The sequence below is a fragment of the Terrapene carolina genome, unplaced genomic scaffold (assembly GCF_002925995.2).
Source record: "Terrapene carolina triunguis isolate 2854851 unplaced genomic scaffold, T_m_triunguis-2.0 Scaffold88, whole genome shotgun sequence".
Taxonomy (NCBI): domain Eukaryota; kingdom Metazoa; phylum Chordata; order Testudines; family Emydidae; genus Terrapene; species Terrapene triunguis.
The window spans coordinates 24,634,813-24,662,238 of NW_020664439.1; the positions used below are offsets into that span (position 1 = coordinate 24,634,813).

At 43.5% G+C, this 27,426-nt stretch overlaps 1 protein-coding gene across 1 annotated transcript; it reads left to right on the forward strand.

Moving 5' to 3' along the window:
- The first annotated feature begins 1,038 nt into the window (after positions 1 to 1,038).
- SUCNR1 (succinate receptor 1) lies at positions 1,039 to 18,023 on the forward strand. The gene is made up of 2 exons (XM_029911116.1): positions 1,039 to 1,110; positions 17,037 to 18,023. The coding sequence occupies exons 1-2, from the start codon at positions 1,039 to 1,041 to the stop codon at positions 18,021 to 18,023; spliced, it is 1,059 nt and encodes a 352-aa protein (XP_029766976.1).
- Positions 18,024 to 27,426: the final 9,403 nt, after the last annotated feature.

Genomic DNA, 27,426 nt, shown 5'->3' on the forward strand with positions numbered 1-27,426 from the left:
ACATACTATTCCTTTTGACATTGAGGCTGTCTACAGCTGACCTGGCTCCCAATATTGCTGCTCTTATTCATGCAGATCTCTCACTCATGTCAGTGGGAGGTCTGCCTAGGTAATAGCTACATAAGGATCACATTTTGGTCTCTATCTAGACTTAGCCATAGATACATTTTGAACAGACTGCTACCTTCATCAGAAAACACCCTTAGAGTGAATTTTCTGAGGGGATCATGACACAGCTGATAAATGTTGAATAAAATAGTTGGCGCTACATCAGTGCCTCCTGAAGTGTGGGATGGTGTTTCTTCTGTAACTGTGCACTCCCACCCTCCTTTCCTTGCAGATATTATTTTATTTTTCTCAATATCTACTTTATATTTAACTCGCCCATCACAGCCCGGCTATAGTTTTCAAGGTGAGCCTCCAAAAATAAGTAATTATGGCCAAACATTCACATGCACCTCCAGCTGTAGCCCCTAATTTTCTTTACACTAGGTGTTTGCTCAAGTCTCTGACATTTAAGGCTGCACCTGATATCTCTAATATTAAAAACAGGATTCAAAGATATGGTATATGAAATGTGTAGGACCACATCCTTCCCTTAATTACCAAATACCTTTAGTATTGCATGTGTATACGTGAAGGAAAGATATGGCTGGTAATCTTCTGATACCGTACGGTATCTGACAGATCTTTCTTGATTGTGGCTGCCATCCTGTCCAACAAATGCACAGTAACATCCACATTTATTCACTAGCAGGCAAAGTATTAAAACCACAACTTCTCTCCAAAGTCAGCTCAGTAAACAGGGCTGTCGTCATAACCAGGGAAAATATACAGAGATAAAGCAGAGACAAAGACTTAGAGCCCAATCCTGTCATCCTTGACTTTCACTTTGAGTAGATTACAGGTTCAGGTGAAGAACACATCACCTCAAAAATCAAATTTAGAAAAGTTTATCAAAAATGCCTCATACAAAGAGCAAGAATTTTTCCATTGAACTGAAATTGAGTGAGTATTGTCACTAAATGCAACGTGAACATGACTGCTCTTTTGTTTGCTTCATTGGCACTAACCACAAGGAAGGTTGTAGAAAGTGAAGATAAAAAGGAAGTATTTCTTTACATGACACACAGTCAATCTGTGCTCTAAGGAACAAGACCAAGGCCAAGACCATAACAGGGTTCTAAAAAGAACTAGATAAATTCATGGAGGATAGGTCCATCAATGGCTATTAGCCAGGATGGGCAGGAATGGTGTCCCTAGCCTCTGTTTGCTAGAAGCTGAGAATGAGCTACAGGGGATGGATCACTTGATGATTACCTGTTCTGTTCATTCCCTCTGGGGCACCTAGCACTGGCCACCGTCGGAAGACAGGATACTGGGCTAGATGGATCTTTGGTCTGACCCAGTAGGGTCATTGTTATATTTTTATGTTCTTATGAGTTTGGATTCACCAAGTGCAAGTTGTTTTGTGATGATGCAAGTGTCTGGGAGTCTCCTGAACACGTGGTGGCCTCCCAGTACTACTCTCCCTGTTAGCATTGTTCATGTATGAACACTTTCTCTGGGGCTCATTCTTCTGTCCAGTTTTCTCTCAGTGATTTATTTTGGGGTTTCCAAAGCACTCATTGCTGGTGTAACTCTGTCAGTAAAACTCCCATGACTTTACTAGGAGATAAACTTTTGAAAAATTTCACCCTTGGTCTCTCTTATGGATTTCTGTCTTTATTAATTAACCATGGTTAAAACTACTTCCTCCTCCTCCTCCCAGTCTCTAGTACTGCATCTGGATGAAAAGAAGAAACCATGCAGTGTGTTATCTAAGTGGTCATCTTCTCACGTACATCTGCTGTTCGTGACTTTCATTTTGTTTCATCTTCTTAATCACCATCATGGCAACTTCATAACTCTTAGTATTGTTGCTAAATGCACCGTAAACATGACTGCTCTTTTGTTTGCTTCATTGGCACTAACCACAAGGAAGATACTGTAGATACTGAAGATAAAAAGCCATGACATGCCCTGTTTCCAGGATGAGAGTGCATGACGTAGAAAGGAACTACTGCAGCTTCTGTTAGATATGTCCAGATCACTTCTCTTTTTTCTTAAGTGGAAACTTTGGTGATCCTGTGGTGCTTTTTATTTTCTTATCTTTTTCCTTTTTTCCCCTGCTCCTCCTTGCACCTTTTTCAAAATCTGTTTTCTTTCTTTTCATAACTTGAATGTTGCATCGCTGCCCTTCTAACAATCCCAGTTCAAAAATAAGTAATAAATTGTCCATTATTTGATTATTTATCTTACTGCAATGTCATCTTATCATGCAGGTTTGTGTGTTTGAGGGGGATGGGAAGAGAAATGTAAGTCACTTTTTCATACTTCATTGTGGTGGGGTTCCCCTCCAAAAGTTGTCTTCAGGCACTAGCCTGCTAGTTTTTGGGGCACAGAATTCACAACCTCTGCTCACAGTTTAAAATACCTGGTTGGATCCTGAAGTCCGTACTTTTCAAGAAATCAGTAGAAGGAATCCAGAAATACTTACAGCAGTGCAATAGTAGTTGTACCTAATAGGAACTCCAGGTTTTGGCGATATAGCATGGAAAACTTGGACAGTCAATGTTGAAGACAAAAGGGCCTAGTCTTCTGGCTCGGGGGGTGTGTGTGTGGGTGTGTGGGTGGGTGTGGGTGTATACACACATATATCCAGGAATAGTAAAGAATCTAAGACGACAAGACTGCAGTCTTATCACCTCAGGCAGGAGCCCTGATTGTGTATGTGGTTGTAGCGTTCCCATTTCTTCATAATACTTTCCTCTTCCTAACAACATCCCTTTTAATCTTTCCTGGGTTTAAACTTTCTTTCTTTCCAGTTTTCATCAGACAATTGAGCAGTAGCCTTTTCTTTGTTGGAAGACAAAGGGATTTAGAGCTGGAATCATTGTCCTGCTAATGACACCAGAGCCTAACAGTCTTACACGAATAGGATGTGTGCTTGAACTGAAGTCCATGGGGCTCTGTAGGTGAGCGTCTTCACATGAGGAAGGACTTTCCCTAGTACTTTCAGGGACTCATTTGAAGTTACAGGGACAAACTGTAAAGAAGAGAGGTGTGGTGCATTTTCTTTAGAAGCCAACGAGGCTGTCAAAAACTCAGTTGATTTTTCTCTGCAGAGAAGGAAGAGAGAATGTGCCCAGACCACTGGTGAGGATATCACACACTACTCTCTCTGGTTTTAGAATGCATGCTCCTTGCGTCCTGGATCTATTATTTGTTTTGACACAGTACATGTAGTGCAGTGTCATGTACACTAATAATGCTATCCAAATATTAGATACGATCAGTCTAAGAAATTCTGCAATGAATATCCTGTTTATGATCAGATTTCGATTATTTAAAGTTTAGCCTTAGTTACAAGCAATTAGTCTCTGTAAATACAAACAAGGTCAGCTCCCAGACTGCTGCACTGGGCAGCACAATATGGGGAGAAGGTGACCAGCCCTCTGTGGAGAAAGAAGTGGTTCGGGACTATTTAGAAAAACTGGACGTGCACAAGTCCATGGGGCCGGATGCACTGCATCCGAGGGTGCTAAAGGAGTTGGCGGATGAGATTGCAGAGCCATTAGCCATTATTTTTGAAAACTCATGGCGATCGGGGGAGGTCCCGGATGACTGGAAAAAGGCTAATGTAGTGCCCATCTTTAAAAAAGGGAAGAAGGAGGATCCGGGGAACTACAGGCCGTCAGCCTCACCTCAGTCTCTGGAAAAATCATGGAGCAGGTCCTCAAGGAATCAATTATGAAACACTTAGAGGAGAGGAAAGTGATCAGGAACAGTCAGCATGGATTCACCAAGGGGAAGTCGTGCCTGACTAACCTAATTGCCATCTATGATGAGATAACTGGCTCTGTGGATGAGGGGAAAGCAGTGGATGTGTTATTCCTTGACTTTAGCAAAGCTTTTGATACGGTCTCCCACAGTATTCTTGCTGCCAAGTTAAAGAAGTATGGGCTGGATGAATGGACTGTAAGGTGGATAGAAAGCTGGCTAGATCATCGGGCTCAACAGGTAGTGATCAATGGCTCCATGTCTAGTTGGCAGTCAGTTTCAAGTGGAGTGCCCCAAGGGTCGGTCCTGGGGCCGGTTTTGTTTAATATCTTTATTAATGATCTGGAGGATGGAGTGGACTGCACTCTCAGCAAGTTTGCCGATGACACTAAACTAGGAGGCGTGGTAGATACACTAGAGGGTAGGGATCGGATACAGAGGGACCTAGACAAATTAGAGGATTGGGCCAAAAGAAACCTGATGAGGTTCAACAAGGACAAGTGCAAAGTCCTGGACGGAAGAATCCCATGCACAGCTACAGACTAGGGACCGAATGGCTAGGTAGCAGTTCTGCAGAAAAGGACCTAGGGGTCACAGTGGACGAGAAGCTGGATATGAGTCAACAGTGTGCTCTTGTTGCCAAGAAGGCTAACGGCATTTTGGGCTGTATAAGTAGGGGCATCGCCAGCAGATCGAGGAACGTGATCGTTCCCCTTTATTCGACATTGGTGAGGCCTCATCTGGAGTACTGTGTCCAGTTTTGGGCCCCACACTACAAGAAGGATGTGGAAAAATTGGAAAGAGTCCAGCAGAGGGCAACAAAAATGATTAGGGGTCTGGAGTGCATGACTTATGAGGAGAGGCTGAGGGAACTGGGATTGTTTAAGCCTGGTCTACACTACGAGTTTAGGTCGACTTTAGCCGCGTTAAATCGACTTAAGTCTGGACACGTTTACACTACGAAGCCCTTTCTTTCGACTTAAAGGGCCCTTTAAACCGGTTTCTTAACACCACCTCAACAAGGGGATTAGCGATAAAATCGGCCTTAGGGGGTCGGAATTGGGTTAGTGTGGACGGAATTCGACATTATTGGCCTCCGGGAGCTATCCCACAGTGCCTCATTGTGACCGCTCTGGACAGCACTCTCATCTCAGATGCACTGGCCAGGTAGACAGGAAAAGCCCCGCGAACGTTTGAATTTCATTTCCTGTTTGCTCAGCGTGGAGAGCACAGGTGACCATGCAGAGCTCATCAGCACAGGTAACCATGATGGAGTCCCAGTCCCAGTCCCAGGATCGCAGAAGAGCTCCAGCCTGGACCGAACGGGAGGTACGGGATCTGATCGCCATCTGGGGAGATGAAGCAGTGCTCGCCGAACTCCGAAACAGTAAAAGAAACGGCAAAACATTAGAAAAGGTCTCCAAGGCCATGAAGGACAGAGGCCATAACAGGGACGCACAGCAGTGCCGCGTGAAAATTAAGGAGCTAAGGCAAGCCTACCACAAAGCCAGAGACGCAAACGGAAGGTCCGGGGCTGAGCCGCAAACATGCCGCTACTACGCGGAGCTGCATGCCATTCTAGGGGGTGCAGCCACCACTAGCCCAAGCGTGTGCTATCAGTCCCTCGCTGGAAACAGGGAAGCGGGTTCGGCGGACGAGGAAGATGAGGATGGAGAGAACATAGATAGCTCACAGCAGCAAGGAAGCGGAGAAACCAGTTACCCCAACAGCCAGGATATGTTTGTCACCCTGGACCTGGAACCAGTAACCCCCGAACTCACCCAAGACCCTGAGGGCACACAGGGGACCTCTGGTGAGTGTACCTTTGTAAATATTACACATGGTTTAAAAACAAGCGTGTTTAATGATTAATGATTAATTTGCCCTGGCAATCGCGGCCAGTACAGCTACTGGAAAAGTCTGTTAACGTGTATGGGGATGGAGCGGAAATCCTCTAGGGACATCTCCAGAAAGCTCTCCTTCATGTACTCCCAAAGCCTTTGCAAAAGGTTTCTGGGGAGGGCTGCCTTATCCCGTCCGCCATGGTAGGACACTTTACCACGCCAGGCCAGTAGCACGTAGTCTGGAATCATTGCATAACAAAGCATGGCAGCGTATGGTCCCGGTGTTTGCTGGCATGCAGACAACATCCATTCCTTATCTCTCTTTGTTATCCTCAGGAGAGTGATATCATTCACGGTCACCTGGTTAAAATGGGGCAATTTTATTAAGGGGACATTCAGAGGTGCCCCTTCCTGGTCTGCTGAACAGAAATATTCCCCGCTGTTAACCACGCGGTGGGGGGGAGGGTTGAAGTGACCATCCCAGAGAATTGGGTGTGAGGGGGAGGGGAGTTAGTTGGGTTTGTGCTGCATGTTAAACCTGAAATCGCAGCCCCTCCTTTTACATTGCAAACCCATTTTAAATGGCCAACCAAACGGGTGCTTGGTATGGGAAATGAGGGCAGTACTGTTTGAAACCATCCCCACATGTTAAGAAGGTTAAAAAAGCCCAAAGACTGTATGTCTTACCATGGCTGCCTGCAAGCTGAAATCTGTGTCCTGGCACTGCGTGAGTGATCTCTCACACCAAACCAGGAGACTCTCAATATAAGAGGAAAAATGCGACCTTGTAACGAAAGCACATGTGCTGTGTGATGTTGTGAACAGCAAAATCTAACGTGAAAGAGTCTACCCATTGTTCTCTAAAATGTATCTTTTTTAACAACCTCTCCCTTCTCCACCAGCTGCAAATCTTACTCCTTCGCAGAGGCTAGTGAATATTCGAAGAAGGAAGCGAAGGACGCGTGACGAAATGTTTACCGAACTACAGACTGCCTCCCACGCTGACAGAGCACAGCAGAATGCGTGGAGGCAGTCAATGACTGATTTTAAAAAAGCCCAATATGAGCGAGAGGAGAGGTGGCGTGCTGAATCGCGGGCTGAAGAGGAGAAGTTGCGTGCTGAAACGCAGGCTGAAGAGGAGAGGTGGCGTCAACTTGTACTCAGAAAGCAAGAGTCGATGCTCCGGCTGCTGGAGCATCAAAGTGATATGCTCCTGCGTATGGTTGAGCTGCAGGAAAGGCAGCAGGAGCAGAGACCGCCGCTACAGCCCCTCTGTAACCAACAGCCCTCCTCCCCAAGTCCCATTGCCTCCTCACCCAGACGCCCAAGAACACGGTGGGGGGGCCTCCGGCCACCCAATCACTCCAGCCTAGATGATTTCCAGTGCAATAAGTTTTAAAGTTTTAAAGTGCACTGTGTCTTTTTCCTTCCCTGCTCCCCCACCCATCCAGGCCTACCTTTGCAATTATCCCCCTAGTTGTGTGCTGAATTAATAAAGAATGCATGAATGTGAAGTAACAATGACTTTATTGCCTCTGCAAGTGGTGCTCGAAGGGGGGAGGGTAGTAGGGGAGGGTGGGGTGGTTGGTTTGCAGGGAAGTAGAGTTAACCGGGTGTGGGGGGAGGGGCGGAGGGTTCACCAAGGAGAAACAAACAGAAGTTTCACTCCGTAGCCTGGCCAGTCACAAAACTGGTTTTCAACGCTTCTCTGAAGCGCACCGCGCCCTGCTGTGCTCCTCTAACCGCCCTGGTGTCTGGCTGCGCGTAATCAGCGGCCAGGCGATTTGCCTCAACCTCCCACCCCGCCATAAATGTCTCCCCCTTACTTTCACAGATATTGTGGAGCGCACAGCAAGCAGCAATAACAATGGGGATATTCTTTTCGCTAAGGTCTGAGCGAGTCAGTAAGCTGCACCAGCGCGCTTTTAAACGCCCAAATGCACATTCCACCACCATTCGGCACTTGCTCAGCCTGTAGTTGAACAGGTCCTGACTACTGTCCAGGCTGCCTGTGTACAGCTTCATGAGCCATGGCATTAAGGGGTAGGCTGGGTCCCCAAGGATAACGATAGGCATTTCAACATCCCCAATGGTTATTTTCTGGTCCGGGAAGAAAGTCCCTTCCTCCAGCTTTCGAAACAGAAGAGACTGCCTGAAGACGCGAGCATCATGTACCCTTCCCGGCCAGCCCACGTTGATGTCGGTGAAACGTCCCTTGTGATCCACCAGGGCTTGCAGCAGCATTGAAAAGTACCCCTTGCGGTTTATGTAGTCGGTGGCTTGGTGCTCCGGTGCCAAGATAGGGATATGGGTTCCGTCTATCGCCCCACCACAGTTTGGGAATCCCATTGCAGCAAAGCCATCCACTATGGTCTGCACGTTTCCCAGAGTCACTACCCTTGATATCACCAGGTCTCTCATTGCCCTGGCAACTTGGATCACAGCAGCCCCCACAGTAGATTTGCCCACTCCAAATTGATTCCCCACTGACCGGTAGCTGTCTGGCGTTGCAAGCTTCCACAGGGCTATCGCTACTCGCTTCTCCACTGTGAGGGCTGCTCTCATCCTAGTATTCTGGCGCTTCAGGGCAGGGTAAAGCAAGTCACAAAGTTCCATGAAAGTGCCCTTACGCATGCGAAAGTTTCGCAGCCACTGGGCATCGTCCCAGACCTGCAACACGATGCGGTCCCACCAGTCTGTGCTTGTTTCCCGGGCCCAGAATCGGCGGTCCACGGCATGAACCTGCCCCAGTAACACCATGATTTCCACATTGCTGGGGCCTGTGCCTTGTGAGAGGTCCATGTCAATTTCCTCATCACTATCGTCGCCGCGCTGCAATCGCATCCTACTCAGCTGGTCCTGGTTTTGCTTTGGCATGTCCAGGAGGCTCTGCATATACTCCAGGACAATGCGCGTGGTGTTCATAGTGCTCATAATTGCCGCGTTGATCTGAGCGGGCTCCATGATCCCAGTGCTGGCTATGGCGTCTGGTCTGAAAAAAGGCGCGAAAGTAGTATCTGACGGACCAGGGGAAGAAGGGAGGGAGGGAGAGAGGGAGGGAGGGGCGAGTGACACCGCGTACAGGTACAGGGAATTAAAATCAAGAAAGGTGGCTTTGCATCAGGGAGAAACACAAACAACTGTCACACAGAATGCCCCCCCCCCCAAAGATTGAACTCAAAAGCCTGGGTTTAGCAGGAGGGAGGGGGGAAGCAAATGAATACAGAATAAATCTATTTTTTACATCTTAAGACGACGGTGCAGCATGACTGATAGCCCTTGGCATTTTCTGGGTGCTTGGCAGCAAATACTGGGCGCTTGGCAGTTAGCCTTCAGGTCTATTGCACCATCTGATACCCACTGCAGTATGACAACGACGGATACCAGTCATAATATACTATCTTCTGCCCAAAAGGCAAGGGGTTGCTGCTGTGTAGCAATCTAGCCCCACGTCTGCCAGCCCCATGTCTGCCAGCACCCAGATCGCCATCGGCCTCTTCTGGGTGCTTAGCAGACAATACTGGGCACTTGGCAGAAAATAGCATACTACGACTCTGCTAACGTGCAATGATCCAACAGGGCGCATGGCAGAAAATAGCATACTATGACTGATAACCATCATTGTCTGCCCGGGTGCCCATGATCGACAGCCACTGCAGTACGACGACGACGGTTACCAGTCGTAATAAACCATCTTCTACCAAAAGGCAAGGGGCTGGTGCAATGCAGCCCCACGGCTGCCAGCCCCACAGCTGCCAGCACCCAGATCGCCAATGAAGGCTACCAGTCATGCTGCACCGTCTACCGCCAAAAGGCAGTAAGCTGCTGCTGCTGTTTAGCAATGCAGTCCCACGTTTGCCGGCACCCGGAAGACATATGGTGACGGTGAGCTGAGCTGAGCGGGCTCAATGCTTGGCGTGGTATGTTGTCTGCACAGGTAACCCAGGTAAAAAGGCGCGAATCTATTGTCTGCCGTTGCTGTGACGGCGGGGGAGGGGCCTGACGCAATGTACCCAGAACCCCTCGCGGCACTGCTTTGCATCATTCGGGCATTGCGATATCAACCCATAATTCCAATGGGCGCCGGAGACTCCGGGAACTGTGGGATAGGTACCATAGTGCAATGCGCCGGAAGTCGACGCTAGCCTCGGTACTGTGGACGCGGTCCGCCGACTTCATGCACTTAGAGCATTTTATGTGGGGACACACACAATCGGCTGCATACAACCGGTTTCTATAAAACCGGCTTCTATAAATCCAACCTAATTTTGTAGTGTAGACATACCCTTAGTCTCCAGAAGAGAAGAATGAGGGGGGATTTGATAGCAGCCTACAACTACCTGAAGGGGGGTTCCAAAGAGGATGGAACTCGGCTGTTCTCAATGGTGGCAGATGACAGAACAAGGAGCAATGGTCTCAAGTTGCAGTGGGGGAGGTCTAGGTTGGATATTAGGAAACACTATTTCACTAGGAGGGTGGTGAAGCACTGGAATGCGTTACCTAGGGAGGTGGTGGAATCTCCTTCCTTGGAGGTTTTTAAGGCCCGGCTTGACAAAGCCCTGGCTGGGATGATTTAGTTGGGAATTGGTCCTGCTTTGAGCAGGGGGTTGGACTAGATGACCTCCTGAGGTCCCTTCCAACCCTGATATTCTATGATTCTATGTTCCTATGTTACTGACCTGTGGGAATTTATTGCACAAATACTCTGAAAGTGCTACAGTATTCCCTGAGGGTCAATCAGAATTATTTTCTTGATCTCATACTGCCCTCCCTATCTCAATACACAAATTTTGGGCCACTGTGGAGTATTATTGATTTAAGGCCAGTCAGTAATTCTCAGGAGGCTGCCATTAGCTGTGCAAAAAAAGTAATTCTTCTTTGTTTACATGAAATTCAGACCTAATGAGCTTCTTCACAAAACATCCTGTTTAAAAATAAATACATGTGAGCCTGGGCCTGCAACCTTCATATACAATATAATCTGAAATGAATGGTACTTTTTTGGTGAGACAGGTCTGTAGTATTGGGCCCTCTGTCTATACCTTTCCATATACCACACTGAGCATCAACCTGTTATACAACAGAAATTTTGGCTTCTTAACATCTCTCTCTCACAAACTTTACATGTACATAGGTATGTAATCAAAACATATTTTTGTTAAGTTTTGGAATGTATATAAGCTCTCGTGCTTCACAGCATAGCCAACTTCTCCACAGGCAGTGCAGAAAATCAGTTTAAAAATCAATTTAATTAAACCAATCCAAACCATTTTATAGAAACACTTGTCAGCTGAAAACATGTTCTGTTGATTTACCTTGCAGCTGTAAATTTACTGATGCAATGTAAACCAAAATAAAGCGGGTTTAAAGCCTTTTTTTTCCTCTTGCTTTTCTAAAGTATCTGGTACTGGCCGTGGTCAGAGACAGGATGCTGGACTAGATGGACAGCTGATCTGAGTTGCTAAGATGGTTACTGTGGGTGGGATCCATAAAAGGCCTGAGGCGTTGCAATGCTGAGCATCACAGCACCTAACTTTTAGGCACCTAGAAACTCACAGGAACAACAGTAAGATCCACAAGGACCAAGTTAAGTGCCTAGGCTCCCTATACAATGAATAGGGAGAGATAAGTGCCTAAGAATGTGATCCACAAAAGCCAGCATATTAGGCATGGAGCTGCCTAAGCTAATTAGAACAAGATGCTGATGAGAGGAATTTGTAATAAGCCCAACCCCTCTCACAGAGGTAGGTGCCTCCCTGCAACCTGGACTTGGGTACCTATCTGGGCCGGCTCCAGGCACCAGCTTACCAAGCAGGTGCTTGGGTCGGCCACTTCAGAGAGGGGCGGCACGTCCAGCTGTTCGGCGGCAATTCGGAGGATGGTCCCTCACTCCTGCTCGGAGCGAAGGACCTCCCGCCGAATTGCCGCCTCAGATCGCGATCGCGGTTTTTTGTTTGTTTGTTTGTTTGTTTTTGTTTGGCTGCTTGGGGCAGCCAAAACCCTGGAGCCGGCCCTGGTACCTATCTCACCTAGTAATTTACGAATGGAACTCACCACCTGGAGTCAGGGAGCTAAGGCACCTTAGTTGCCTCTTGTGGGAATTGATTTAGGCACCTGCTTCACTCCATACAAAATGGCCGGAGGAGGAGGTGGTGCTGCCCATCTTATGACCCTTAGCCTGGTGCACTCATCTAGGATGTTGAAGACCCAGGTTCAATTCATCTCTGCCGGGGGGGGGTGGGAGGAGGATTTGAATAGGGGGGTCTCCCACCTCTCAGGAGATTGCTCTAACCACTGAGGTCTCAGATATTCTTATGTGAAGCTTCCTCAGTCCTTCCAGTTGAAGCCGTTCCACGATGGGTAAATAATGAGTGACTGGAGCAGGGGGTCAGGACCCTGGGTCTCCCACCTCCCAAGTGGGTGCCCTAACTGCTAGACTACAGAGTCACTTTCACTCTCTGGCCCAGTGATTGCTCCACTGTGGATAAATATGAGAGAACGACTCTTTAGTCCAGTGGTTAGGGCAACTATGTGGGAGACCCAGAGTATGCCAACACCGCAATAAAACACTTGCGGTCGGCCCATGTCACCTAACTTGGGCTCGGGTTGTGGGGCTATAAAATTGAAGTGTCGTGTTTCCACTTGGGCTGGAGCCTGGGTTCTGCAACCCACCCCCTTGCTGGGTTTTAGAGCCTGTCAGTTGCCCCGGGCTCTGAGACTCACTGCCAGCTGGGTCTTTTTTTGTAGGATAGGTGTAGCCTAAGTTGCTTCATGGATCTCACAATGGGTTTGGCAGGGCTAGAAATGCCTTTCTTCAGGAATGTTGGTGTTCCCAGTGGCCCCCCCACAAAGTGCTCAAGTGCTTTTACATTTTGAAAAATTATTAAGTCAAACTTTTTTGGGGGTATGTTTAAAAATAGTTTGCTGTTAGTTTTCAGTGAAAGTTGATCTTTACCTAACCAAGTTTGGATATTCCTGATTCACTATACTACAAGGCCAAAAGTTTGAGTGGTGCCAAGCTGACCTGTAAAACTATCGGTATACTTTAAATCTGCCTTAATTTTTGTGCAAGCTATCATGACCAAATTTTTGCACATGCAAAAACATTCAAACTTTTGCTTGCAAACTGAATTTGTGTGAAAATAAAATTAACGGAGTGCACCAATCCAATAGGCATATGAAAATCAAGCTTGAAGATAAATATCTGTTCTTTTTTTTCATGCAAAACATTTAGTCATGTAAATCAGCATGTGCAGATACTCTGGAGTGAAAAATGAGCCTGCCTATTTTGAAACTGAGGGGTAAATTATTCACTGGTGTAAATTAGCTCAGGTTTATTAGCTTCAGTGATGCTGTGCCAGTCTACAGCAGCAGAGTATTTGTCCCTGATTCAGAAAATACATCCAACACTCTTCTACAGCACTGGAGTGCAAAATAAAAAGCTTTGGAACTATTAAAATGTTTTCTGCTCTAATAGTGTAAATTGTAATAACTAAGACAAACACTTAATATGGGGGGCAAGTTGATCATTAATGATAGAATTATATTAGTCTTTGTGTTGCATTTATTTTTAACTGTCAACATGCTGAATGTTTCCTTGGTCCTTAGAAAACTGAAATTAATGTGGCAATAAAACATACAATGGTTTAAACTTTCCTTCCATCTGAGGATCTCAAAGCACATTATGAACATTAGTGAATTAATTCTCATAACACCTTCAGGAGGTAGGAAAGAGTCGTTCTGCTTATTTTGATGGGGAAACTGAGGCACGGAGGTTGTTTGATTTATCCAAGATCAGTGAATGAATGAGAGAAATGTCATTATAACCCAGATCTCCTGACTTCTAGTCCTGAGATTCAGCCACAAGGCTGTACATATCCTCCTGTTATGAATATTTCATTAGTATTAGGAAATAGTAGTTTTAAACATCTGTTTACTGAATTCAAAATCTTTTTATAAGATGCTTTCAGCATTCTCCAGCCATTTACAAATAAATATGATAAATAAGTACAACAGAACATTTCTGGCTACTTACCACAGCACATATAGTCAGATTTGAATAGGTCTCTGCAAAGAAGAATTATTTCATTAGTTTTCTAGTTGACTCAGAATAAGTTTTGCAATACTTTCCACTTCAGTGAAACTTCCCACACAGCAAGCTCGGACAATTTTCCTTGTACTCTTGAATAATTAACCACCTTTGCATGATATGCAAAATAAGCTGAGACAACTGTGTTCAGTTGCACTCTAGTAAGCCAGAAGCTTTCATCCAGTCATAGATAAAGGAGTGTCTACTGAGACAGTACTCATTCCACAAAATGGTAAGTTGTAATCTTTAGTGAGTTAGACTTTCATATTAAACTGTTACAGTGTTATACTCTTTAAAGCTTATGACAAAATGTTAAAATTTTGTCCCTTTGTTAACAAAATTTAAAGATGTGGCTAATCATATAAAAACTGAAGAGTGTACCTCATTCTGCCTTTCTGTTACCTGTATCCTGAATATTGGTCTGAAGGTGATCAATAAGTCTGTTTACAGGATGTACATGGAATAATGGGGCTTTCAATATTTTAACTTTTTTTTCATTCAAAATGTGAATGCTTATGTAGTGTGCAGTGATCTGGTTGCTTAAACTTTTTTATTTTTAAACAAAAGGTTTGAGATTGTTCCTAATTGTTTGAATTGCAAGGGCTAGCTAAAAGCAGTATCTGGGGTTGCTTTGATAAAAGTCAAAAACTTGTGGCGATTCTATCAATATTTTTACAAGAATCTATTAGTACACGACATCTGTGTATACATTTTTGTTTCATATAACTATTTTATCTCATAGCTTTAAAAGAAGTTTTTCTTGCTACAATAGAGTATCTTGCTATCAGCTACCCATATAATTCAGTGATGGATTTTATATATTTTAGACAATATAAACAATAAATATACAAAACATTAAAAATAGGAATGTCAGAGAAAGAGCATCTTACGGACCTTATGTATAGCAGATTTTGAGACAATATAATTTCCCTTCTTAGGAAGTGTTAATTGAGACTTCATTGAATTTAAGTTGTAATCTAATTTCTATTTTTCTTATGTTTCATTTTCCCACCATATGTTGTCAGTGATGTGCATCCAATATTTTAATAATGGGCTCCTACAGAAATTCCCTCTTTAGCCTGTAATAAGCCCCACAAACCAGGTGTGTGTGTTTGTTGACATGCAGGGAGGGAAGGGTGAAGAACTAGAGAATCTATTACTGTACTTCCCCATATAAATAGAAAGAATTTCTCATAACTGTAACCTATTAAGAAAGCAAAACAGCTTGGCAAACAAACGTTCACTAAGTACACTCTAGTAGAAATGTTTATACGTGTTCCTGAAAAATATATTGAGTACATTGAAGATACAGCACAATAATCAACCTGTGTCATTTGGGGAAAATAGAAGCATCCTTCCCCCAGATTTGTTGATACCGGGTGCAATCTACTGCATTTAAAGGCAAAGCAATGTTTTTGAGCCCAAGGGATAATTTGCATATTGTTGGGGAGAGGTGCGTGAACTGCTTCAGAGACAAAGTATCCCAGTCCTCTCTGGAATTTTGACAAGGGCTCTTTAGCCCATCATGATATATTTTATTCTGAAATCAAAAAGGAGAATAATAAAACAGTTGTTTTAAATAACCAAAGAGAAGGTGCAATAAACTGTGGATGTTATTCTCAATTATCCTGGGTAATTTGCCTTATTAGAGTTATTTATATTATCAGGGAATTAAAATTGTAAATGTAATTATTTATAGATAAGCCTACACTAGAAAGGGGTGCTGAACAATGTATTTTTACAGCTTTGAAAAGTGTGTGCTTATATTCCCTTAATAAAGCATTTCCCTTAGCATGCAGCAATCGAATAGTTACATGTTAGCTAAAATACAGAAAACATACTACGCTGAAAGTTCTCCAGGACAGGGACTGTCTCTCAACTTCACTGCACTCGACAGAATGGGACCCTGGGCACTCTGTCATACAAATAATTAATTATAATTATAATAATACACCATACAGAGCTGAATAGATCTCTGGGGTTTACTTGTAAAATGTTCGCTACAAAAATTGTGAATTGATAAAAGTTTACAGATTACACCACTCAGGGCCAGCTCCAGGCACCAGCTTGTCAAGCAGGTGCTTGGGGCGGCCACTCCGGACAGGGGCGGCACATCTAGCTATTCGGCGGCAATTCGGCAGACGGTCCCTCACTCTGGCTCCGAGCGAAGGACCTTCCATTGAATTGCCGCCGCAGGCCGCAGATCGCAATCTTTTTTTTTTTTGGCTGCTTGGGGCGGCCAAAACCCTGGAGCTGGCCCTGACACCACTGACATTTCACTAATGTTATTCTGAACTTGAGTTTAGCTAATGTCTTTTCCTTGACTTCAGTGGGATTTGGAGCTGGCCCTGAGTCTGCCGACATTTGTGAATTTTGGATTTAATCTGTTGAGCATTGGCTTGTATTGTGAAAAATAGACAAATAATATTATGGTCTATTAAACTGCAAATATTGAGATCTCCATTTCTTCAATATTGCCTCAGAATTCCTGAGACACAAATGTAAACTGCAGTGCATGCTGTAGCTACATTATCTCTTCTATAAGACTGTTTCCATGTAATTCTGATAAACAAGATTATTATTAGTTTATTATTGTGACTACATAAATAGCAAATATTCTTATTGGTTAACAAAGAAGTTTGTTTCCTTTTTTTTTAAACCACCATGACTAATAGAAACTTCTTCAGAGCATAGTCATACCAATGGCTCAATCCTGTACTACTACTTCATTCCTTACTTGGGCAAAGGTCCCATTGGAAATGATGGGATTTCTGCCTTAGTAAGCAGTGAGTAAGATGTGGGAGTAAAGCTCCACAGGCACAAAAGCAGAGGATTTCCAAAAAATACTGTTACGAGACAGATTTTGCTTGTTTGTATTTTTTCTCTTCCCCTCCGATCACACTCCCTCCAGCCCAGTGCTGGGTAAGGATAACACAATGCTTTCAGTTTACACTCGTAGCATAATGGACACTAAGCATCAAAATCACCTTTGTGCTCTGTCTTATGGGAGACTCTCAGGAAAATAAATGTTGTCATACAAAATCCCAAAGTCCTCATTCAATTTCTTACTGAGGCAGAATTCTTACTGGATTTCATCCGTATGTTTTTATCATTGTGTTTTTACATCTCTTTGATACCAAGACCTTGAAACAGAAAGTTTAAGTGTTTATAAGACACATTTTTTGCAGAGCTGGAAATATGAGTTGTGATACCAAAAAATAGAACAGCACTGTAATTGTCATTGTATTCTTACTATTAATTTTACTTTTTTAACTTCCCAGGATGGGAATAAGACAGATGACTGCCTGGAGATGGATAACACCCTGCAAAAGTATTACCTTTCTACCATGTATACCATTGAGTTCATTTTTGGCATCATTGGAAACAGCATTGTTGTGTTTGGCTACATATTCTGCCTGAAAGTTTGGAAAAGTGGCAATATTTACTTGTTTAACTTATCACTATCAGACTTTGTATTTCTATGCACACTTCCAATGTTGGTGACAAGCTACTCCAAAGGAAAGTGGACATATGGGAACATTTTGTGCCAAAGCAACAGGTTCATGCTGCATGTAAACCTATACACAAGCATCCTTTTCCTTACCTTTATCAGCATTGATCGTTATATGCTCATGCAATATCCTTTCAGAGACCATTTTCTACAGAAGAGGAAGACAGCTGTTGTTTTCTCTGTTGCCATATGGATCCTTGTTATACTTGAACTGGTGCCAATAATCACCTTCATAGGATCTAGAAATACTGCCAATGATAACCAATGTATCGATTATGCAAGTTCTGGAGATCCAGCAAAAAACCTGATCTATAGCATGTGCCTGACTCTTCTGGGGTTTGTAATCCCTCTGTGTGTCATGTGCTTCTTTTACGTGAAGATGGTTCTCTTTCTTAAGAAACGTAATGAGCAGCTCACAGCTGCTCAGGCCCTTGAGAAACCTCTTTCTTTAGTCATCATAGCACTGGTTATCTTTTCACTGTTCTTTACTCCATATCACATAATGCGCAATGTGAGGATTGCCTCCCGAATGGAATCCTGGAAGCTATCCCTGTGCACACGGAACATCATCAACACCATTTATATTATCACAAGGCCTATTGCATTTTTAAATAGCGTAATTAACCCTATCTTTTATTTTCTAATGGGTGATCACTTCAGGGAGATGCTGATGACTAAAGTAAGACAACTCTTAAAAAGGTTTACACCCACAGCAAATGAGGTGACGACAAAGCACTCTGACACGGGAACACACTGAGAAATAAAGGACCCTGGTTTGTGGGACAGCTTTTACTGCTGAATATTGAGGCTTATGTAGCTAGCTTCATTTAGGCTTGGTTAGTACATACACAATGATGCCATTACTAAGCAACTGCATAATAGACCTGATCTTACTATCTTTATTCAGGCAAAACTCTCACTGGCTTCAATAGCTGGTTATATTAACAAGAGTCACAGGACTGGACTAAGTATTGCTATATGATAGAAGAATATAATATTTATGCACTTGTCTGTTTTAACTAGGGTTACCAGATAGCAACTGTGAAAAAATGGGACAGGGGGTGGGGCGTAATAGGCGCCTATATAAGAAAAAGTCCCCAAAAACGGGACTGTCCCTTTAAAAATGGGACATCTGGTCACCTTAGTTTTAACTTAATGGAAATCTAATGTCCTGATGGTGTCTGTCAGAGGGCAGAGACTATATGCAATGGTGTTGTAGCTGTGTCGGTCCCAGGAAATTAAAGACAAGGTGGGTGAGGACAGAGACTATCCTTTCAGCTGGCCTGACAGACTGACATACTGACAGAGGGCTGACCTTAGGCACCTGTGACATGTGTAGTAGCACTAGACCCCACACTCAACATTCACCTCATGGCCCTTTCTTTGTTCTTGTTTCACACTGTTTCTGTGTGGCTGGAGACCATTCACCTTTTACAGTAAGTGGCTGAGCCACTTTCAATTCTTGGTTGAACTGGTGGGGGGGAGGGGGAAATTGGTGCATCCCAGGATGGGCTCAATAGTTTTATAATAAATTATCATATGTGTGTGTTGGTATTTGTTGAATAACTGAAAAATGGTGAACCTTGCTTGCTTTTGGAGCCCAGGTATTATCTGATACCTGACTTGGGCTAGAGAAGTCCAAATCTCAAGCCAGACTTCACTTCAATGCACTCCACAGGATGATGAAGTACTGTACATAAAAAGATGGTTCATGTTAGGAATGAAATGGCCTGATTTAGGATATGGCATCTAGCTGTTGATAGTTGTGGACCCATAAAGCACTGGGGCTTTAAGAGTTGTTATGCAAGACGAGTTAAATCCTTATTGTATTATTCCTCGGGTGACACTCCAATAAGTAAGCATGTCAAGATATGGCCCAAAGTTTGTTTTATTTTGTCATTTGATATAGTTTGTGTATTTTTTTAATTTGTTTCATAACTGCCTGATAATAAAACATGCAGTACGTAAAGTTCAAAAATCTGTTCAGTGTTTTGCGTTTAATATGCACGTTCCCACAGCTTCATGACTTCTGCATTTCTCAGTACACAGTACTGTAAATCACAGTACAATGTACAATCCTGTAAACTGAATAACTCAGCATGAAAATTGAAACGTATTGAATATGAAGTACATTTGAACAATATTAGCGGAGATCTCTGCCTTTGTTGCCTATTTGACACATTTGAATATTTCAGACCAGATTTTCAACAGATCTAAATGCTAATTTACAGCAGCACAGGATCTCACTCACCCTCAATGCCCCATTAAGTATGAGAGCAGCAAATTGCCCAACCATCTGCCCTGTACATTGAACTGAGCTATTTGGTTTGAAGTTCAGCGGGACCATGAAACTATTTTCACCCATCCTCCACCAGCACCTGTCATAGAGTATAATTTTGGGGGGAAAGGGTGGTGGTAAAACTCTCTGGACAAAACCTCCATGCTTTATTCATTCACATTCATTTAAATTGTGTTCTTAAACAACTAGTTTCTTTTGCAGAAAAGTTACAAAGTAAATTTCATTTAACAATTTCAACTTATTTAGAAGCATGATTTAAGCCTTGCAACAAGCCTGTGAGGTAGATAATCATTCCTGTTTATAGATAACCCATTTTACTAGATGCCACAAAAACACACTCTGAGAATCTGCAGTAGACAGGCAAAGAGAAGAGGAAAGGCTTGTAAGAAGGAAATTATTAACAATTTCACAATTGTTATTTGCAAAGCACACTGTGGAAAAATAACTTGAATGCTGCACAGTCCTCATTCATATCAAACTCTACCTGAAGTTGATACTCCCTTGCAGGTGAGATAGTAATCTGCATTCTGCAATCTGCTATTGTAGTAGCTTTTTCAATATCATCAAAAGAAAATTGACTTCTATAGCAGAATGAGACCAATAACAAGGATATTAAAGATGAAATTTAGTCCAGCTCCAGCCAGGGCAGGAGCTTTTCCCCCTACAGTAAGTTTTCTCGGGTGTATCACCGATCCTTCCTTCCCATTCTAGGTATGAATGTTTTTATAGGTGACAGGTGTGTTTGCCATATTTGAAAGAGTTTGTTAAAACAAAAGCAAAATACATATTTTTAGCATCGCCCCTGTAAACTATATACTAAGTGTTCACTTCATTATCTTACAATATTTGCACTCTAATCCAAACAGGTTTTGATTGGAAATGAATAATGTGAATAAAACCTCCATTTCTACACTAGTTTGTTTTGTGCATAAAACATCAATGTTGACACCCACTGGGTTTGTAACAAATCTGCATAAATCTCAAATCACTTTGTCAGTGAGGAAAAAGATCCATCATACAAACTATAGCAGCACTGCCTGCTAGCCTTGATACAGATAAGACTGCTTGCATTTTCATTATCAGTGTTTCCTGTATTTTTTAAAGACCACAGTACTTAAAACTAAGCAGTCATTATTCACGTGAGTCTGGAACTTGACATAAAACATGTTCAGACCAAAGGACAAGGGTTTATATGCAAATATCCAATAATCTGGTTAAATGTTACATTTTAAAATAGGTATTTATCCATTTAAAAAGGGGCTTTCACAGAAGGAAAACACTCAAATGTCAGGCCTAGATGTCACTTGTTTTAATATAACAAAGTTATTAGCATCAGTTAGGAAAGACACTTGGTTTAAACAAAGGTTTTTGCACTTCTCCTCCTGACTAGTCCAGCAATAAAAGCTAAGCACACCACATGTACAACTTCTCATGAGACTTCAATCTAATCTGGGCTTTCACATGTCTTGTAAACAATGGGTTTGCAAATTAATGGACACAAATCTGACATCAGGAATCATAACATTCAAAAACCAGTAGGAGAACACTTCAGTCTCTCTGGTCACTCAATAACAGACCTCAAAGTGGCAATTCTTCAACAAAAAAACTTAAAAAACAGACTCCAACGTGAAGCTGCAGAACTGGAATTAATTTGCAAACTGGATACCATCAGATTAGGCCCGAATAAAGACTGGGAGTGGTTGGGTCATTACAAAACCTAAACTTAATTTCCCCAATACTAATTTCTCCCTACTGTTACTCACACCTTCTTGTCAACTGTCGGTAATGGACCACTCTTTTACTACTTCAAAAGTTATTTTTCCTCTCTTGGTATCCTTCTGTTAATTGATTTATCTCGTTAGACTGACCTCACACTTGGTAAAGCAACCCCCATCCTTTCATGTATTTATACTTGCTCCTGTATTTTTCACTTCATGCATCCGATGAAGTGGGTTTTAGCCCACGAAAGTTTATGCCCAAATAAATGTGTTAGTCTCTAAGGGGCCACAAGGACTCCTCATTATATTAGAGAGGTAATTGATAAGAGTTTGCAGAGCTCCTCCACTGAGCCTCCCTAATCTTAGCTGCTCAAACTCTGCATAAAGATACAGAATAATTACTATTAACTCACATTGGTATTTAGCTTGACTGGAGCTACCAAAATCTATAATTAAGAGTGGGCTGTTTCTTTGGATGTGGGGAATTGGAGGCTGAATCAGAGGAGTCCTGCAGAGAAATCCTAGGAATGGCCAAGCTTTGCCAGAAGGTTTAGGTAACATTTAAGATTTTTGTTGTTGTTATAGTTGCTGTATGACTTACCAATAAAAACCAAACCCCAGGAAAGGTGCTGGTATGGACTATATCTGATGTATTCAAATGGTTTTTAAAGCAGGATGTGGACTTCAGTTGTTTACACAGTATTAAGGGACACAATGTTCAACAGCAGTAAATGTACTCTGAACTATCTCTACAGCTCACATAACAGTGCCTTGCACCTGTTGATGCAGGGCCATAATACAATTCAAAGGTAAGATTTTATTTCCACCCCATAACTAAACCATTCTCACTTGAGGATTGTGCATGCCATAATCAAAAATGTTATTTTCGGGGTTATTTAAAATGTAATTCTGACACAGGTTTCAGGGTTTCTGCAACCAGAGTCATGCTGATTCAATCTCATCTAAATCCAAAAGAATGAAACAAATATAAATAACTGATTACTTTGCCACTACGTTGTTGTGGAAGTCAAGCTGTTGGACTGTTTTTACCACTAGTTTAAAAACTAAACCTAAGTAACAGCCTGGAAATAGTTGATTCCCATATCAATCTTAATGCTGACTGCTTACCTTCACTTTTCCACATAAAATTACATGACAGTGCTAGCCATGTGAAAGGAATGTAAATCTTCCCTGTTGTACATATGAACTATCACAGATGACAGAATCTGTACCTGCTTATTAATGTTTCCAATAGTACTTAAAGAACCTCATTATCCTAGGCACACTACAAAGACCTGGTAAGAAACAATCCCTGCCCCTAAGAGCTTTCAATTTAAATAGACAAACAAAGGGTGGGAGAATGACCTCACCACCCATTAAGTGGGGAATGGGGTGGGGATGGGGCGTGTTGTCTGGCTTGTCAGAAAATATGTGTGTGCCCTGTTAAGAGCCAGAAAATGACTTGCTGTGGCAGCTTCATACCTGGTCAGCTTGGGGATGCTGACCCTTCTTCCTCCCACCCCCGGTGACCAGAAAAAAAGGGGGAACTATTTAGGTCCATGACAGTGCAGAATAAGTCTCTTTTACCTGGCTCAGGCAGAGCAGTAGCAACACTCCCACCCATGGAGATAGTTAAATAGCAGGTTTTGTCATGCTCCACTGTGGCCATTATGCTAGTCGCTCCTTTCTAGGAGGTCTGGGAAGGAATTTTTCCCTTGCTACCAGATTGGCCAAGGCAAGGTGGGGTGGATGGCCAGATACTCTGTAGGGAAGAAATACGGTGATCAGATAAAATGGATTGGTAAAGGATTCAAAGGAGGTCGTCTTTAAAGGAGTGGAAGCCGGGGGACAGAGGAGGGAAGGGCTTCAAGGCTTCTATAGCTGGTACAGCAGGGAATCAACCCCCTTCTCCTTTATAGCTCCCCTTAATGCTCATTCAAGGGGAGGTGCGGGGTGAGGTCCCAGCAGCAGGTTGGCTGGGAGACCAGGATGGGTAAACGGGGAAGGCAGACAGCAGCCCCACCTGGCTATATGTAAATGATTATGAAATTACCTGCAATGTTCTTTATCTACGGCGTACTCCCAGACATTTAGGAATAAAGGTGCGGCCTATTAAAACCACGTCCCAGTGTCTCCTGTCTTCCTTCTGGCATAGCCAGACAATGGAGGCACAGAGAGGTGAAGTGAAATAGAATCTCCTCTCCTGAGTGTCAGGCCAGTGCTCTAGGCATTAGAGCAGGGGAGGGCAAACTACGGCCCACGGGCCAGATCCGGCCCATCAGGGCTTTCAATCCGGCCCGCTGGATTGCCAACCCTGTGGTGCAGTGGGGCTAAGGCAGGCTCCCTGTCTACCCTGGCCCCGCGCCACTCCCGGAAGCCGCCGGTACCATGTCCCTGTGGCCCCGGGGAAAGGGGGGGAGTGGAGGCAGTGGGATCTGTGTGCTGCCCTCACCTGCAGGCACCGCCCCTCGCAGCTCCCATTGGCCAGGAATGAGGAACTGCGGCCAATGGGAGCTCTGAGGGTGGTACCCACAGGCGAGGGCAGAGTGCGATGGAGCCACCTGCCCCACTCCACCCCCATGAGCCACTGCCGGACATGCTGGTTGCTTCCGGGAGCAGCATGGGGCCAGGGCAGGCAGGGCACCTGCCTTAGCCCCGCTGCGCACCACTACCACCCTGGAGCTGCTCGAGGTAAGCGGCGCTAGGCCAGAGCCTGCACCCCTAAGCCCTCCTACACCCTGCACCCCAACCTCCTTGCCCTGAGCCCTTTCCTGCACACCGCACTCCCTCCCCCACCCCAACCCCCAGCCCTACATTCATGGCCCTGCATACAATTTTCCAACCCAGATATGGCCCTCGGGCCAAAAAGTTTGCCCACCCCTGCATTAGAGCATGCTGTCATCTACCTTTCTAGCCATAAGGTATTCTATTATCTCAATAAGCAAATGGACGGTATCAGAGTGCATCTGGTCAGTATATTCAGGGTGGACAATGAAAATCTGATCTCTGGTTTTTGAATAGAGCATGTGATCTAGTGAAGGTGATCTTCTAGTGGAGTATCTAGCTTTTAGGGCAGTGGTGAAGAGAAAGAGACTCTCTTATAGGCTAGATGTGAAGGACAATATATGATACAGCTTCTGGGCCAATAGTATAAGAATGGGGTTTACCCTGGTCTCCAGCCCCTAATTAGTGGAAAAGTTTGTGTTTTACAGGCTAGCAAGGAGTTTTCTGCAGCTTTAATGGGAGACTGCAGGCTATCGCTGACCTGATGGTCAGGTGCAAAGAGTCAGAATAAATGTTAGCATTTGCTAATTTGTATGTATGCACAATACATAAAGAATATCTCTAACTCTCCTGAACTGTGGTCTGTCATCCAGACTGTCAAGGTATTCTGACATGATTTTAGACTTATAAGGCTTAGCCAGATTGGATTGACTGGGATGATTTGATGTTCAACTGAGAGGATAAAGCTCAGAACAAAATGGGTAGCAAAAAATTGAAATATCGGGCCATATCTCATGCAATTTTTGAGACAGAGCATTAAAATGCAGTGGGACGAAAAAGCCTGGCCTTGCTGTTTTCTGTCATCTTGACAGGGACTATGAGACTGCAGGTCCCTCTAGCTCAGGATTTGCTTTCAGGAAGTCATTAACTTTTTCCATGGTGGTGAAGAAGAGTCAACCGTTTTTGTAGCTGAAGGCAATTACCGCTTCATCACAGATCTGTTTCATTCATGCCTTTTTACCTAAAAAATAAGCAAAGAACTCCAACCTCTTTCTATAGTTAAGTCAAGGATTCCAGTAGTTTTCTCTTGAAATGTCAGGCTTTCTGATTTCTTAGCTGCTTTTTCTATAGATTTTAGACAGCATGAATCTTCACACAAATACATATTTCCATTAATGTTTGAGATTTTTAAATTTTGCTTACATTTATACAACTTTGTGAACCAAGCCCATTGCACATATGAATGTTCAGAGAAAACAAAAAAGGAATATTACTGAAACAAGTTGTTGGTTTTCATTCAAACAAGTGTTCAAAAACTTTTTTGTCGTATTCTGCCTTATGTAGCAAATAATTACACAGACTTTTGTATTTAGCTGGGACAAAATACTACACATCAGCTTATTATGTTTATGATTATGATTGTATCTATCTACCTAATCTCTTTCTTTCCATCGGCAGAAGCATAGTGGAATGAAAGTGCATCTTCTCTTAATGCATACTAATTATATTTTAAATAACTTTTTTTTCCAGTTAAGGACCTAGTTTGTCCAGTCTTTCATCTGGTGAGCTGTATTCATGTCTGCTAACCTCATTCACGTGGCTTTGGCTGCAGAAGAAGTCCTAGAACTCAAAAAACAAAATAATGAACTTGTCCAAGCTGAAACCTTACCTTGCCTAATTTGACCTATTGTATGACTTCCTGTAGTATGCTGAAAGCTAATAAACTAAACAAAGGTAGGAATCACACACAGCATACTTGCTTAAAATGCTTGGTCATCAATTCAAATCCAGCACAGTTGCTAATGACTAAAAGTTGTTACCATCTGATGACAAATTGATCCCTATTTGATACAAGTGTAGTATCATTCAGCCTCTACTGGGCAGCAGTCCACAGCACCATAATCACCTTGGACAGCCAGCAGTCAGTACCTTTTAAGGGCCATTGAAAGAATAACTGGGTGTGACCAGATTCCCAGGGGAGCCAGCTGAGGTCACTCAATTAGGGTGAACTGCAAAGACTGGGGCAGGCAATCCCCAAAACCGGTGGATATACCAGTACTTAGATTTACCAAGCCAGCACAAAAAGGTTCTTCTCAGTAACCTCACTGGTTACTCAGAGGTCAACAATACAGTTCCCTTAAAGTAACCCAGCTTCAGGCTTCCACCTAGTCACCCAAGTCAAATATGATGAGGATTAATGAAAATCTTATCAACGAAAAGGTTCTACCAATCCCAAAGGATCAGACTCATTACCTCCCAGGTTAATGAGTCTTTCAGACCTTACCCAAATACATGCTTACAGCCAATTCTTATTAATTAAACTAAAATTTATTTTAAAAAAAGACAAGAGATAGAGTATGGTTAAAAGATCAATATACATACAGACATGAGTTCAATTCTTGAGGTTCAGATTCATAGCAGAGATGGTGAGCTTTGTAGTTGTAAAGAGTTCTTTTAGAATTTAGTCCATAGGTTATAGGCCAATGTCCAATATCATATTTAGGGTGTTCCAGCTTAACTGGGATGTCAATCTTGAGACTCAGGCCTTGGCTACACTGGCGCTGTACAGCGCTGCAACTTGCTGCTCTCAGGGGTGTGAAAACGCCCCCCCCCCCGGGCGCAGCGAGTGGCGCGCTGTCAAGCGCCAGTATAATCAGCGCCTGCAGTGCTGCACGCTCGCTCGCAGCACTGCAAGCTACTCCCCTTGGAGAGGTGGAGTACTTACAGCGCAGCGAGAGAGCGCTCGCAGCGCTGGCGGCGTGACTACACTCGCGCTTCACAGTGCTGCCACGGCAGCGCTGTGAATTGCCAAGTGTAGCCAAGGCCTCAAACTTTCCCTGATGAAGCTTATCAGATCTGAGATGACAGGATCAGGACCCAAGGGTCTTTTATACAATGTTTTAGCATTCACTTGACCATACAGTCCTGAGTAAACAATAAGCAATCAGGGCGACTTTGAAGTAGGCTTACTTCCTAAGCATCGCCGGTAATTATTCACACAGATTAACACAAGGCAATTGCCTGTTTTTCCACCATTCGCAGATGATTTGCTATATATTTCAAAGAGAAATGAATACAGTGATATCCCATGTTTACAGTTCATTTAAATGCTAAGATGTTCTTTTGATCTCTGAATTAACAGAATACAGCATTGACAGGAACTGTTTGATTACATTGTTGACCTCTACCAAGCATCCTGAATTTGAGTCAGGATGCTTAACCCTTTCTGGTCATGCATCATACTGGGTTCAAAAAATAATTAGATAAATTCATGGAGGCTAGATCCATCAATCGCTGTTAGCCAAGATGGTCAGGGACGTAGGCCCATGCTCTGGGTTTCCTAAACCTCTGACTACTAGAAGATGGGACTGGATGACAGGGGATGGATCACTTGATAAATTGCCCTGATCTGTTCACTT

Coding starts and splice junctions, on each gene's coding strand:
- SUCNR1 (XM_029911116.1), top strand. CDS start 1,039: ATGACTGCTCTTTTGTTTGCTTCATTGGCACTAACCACAAGGAAGGTT. Junction 1,111..17,036: donor AAAGTGAAGATAAAAAGGAA/GTATTTCTTTAC, acceptor TTAACTTCCCAG/GATGGGAATAAGACAGATGA.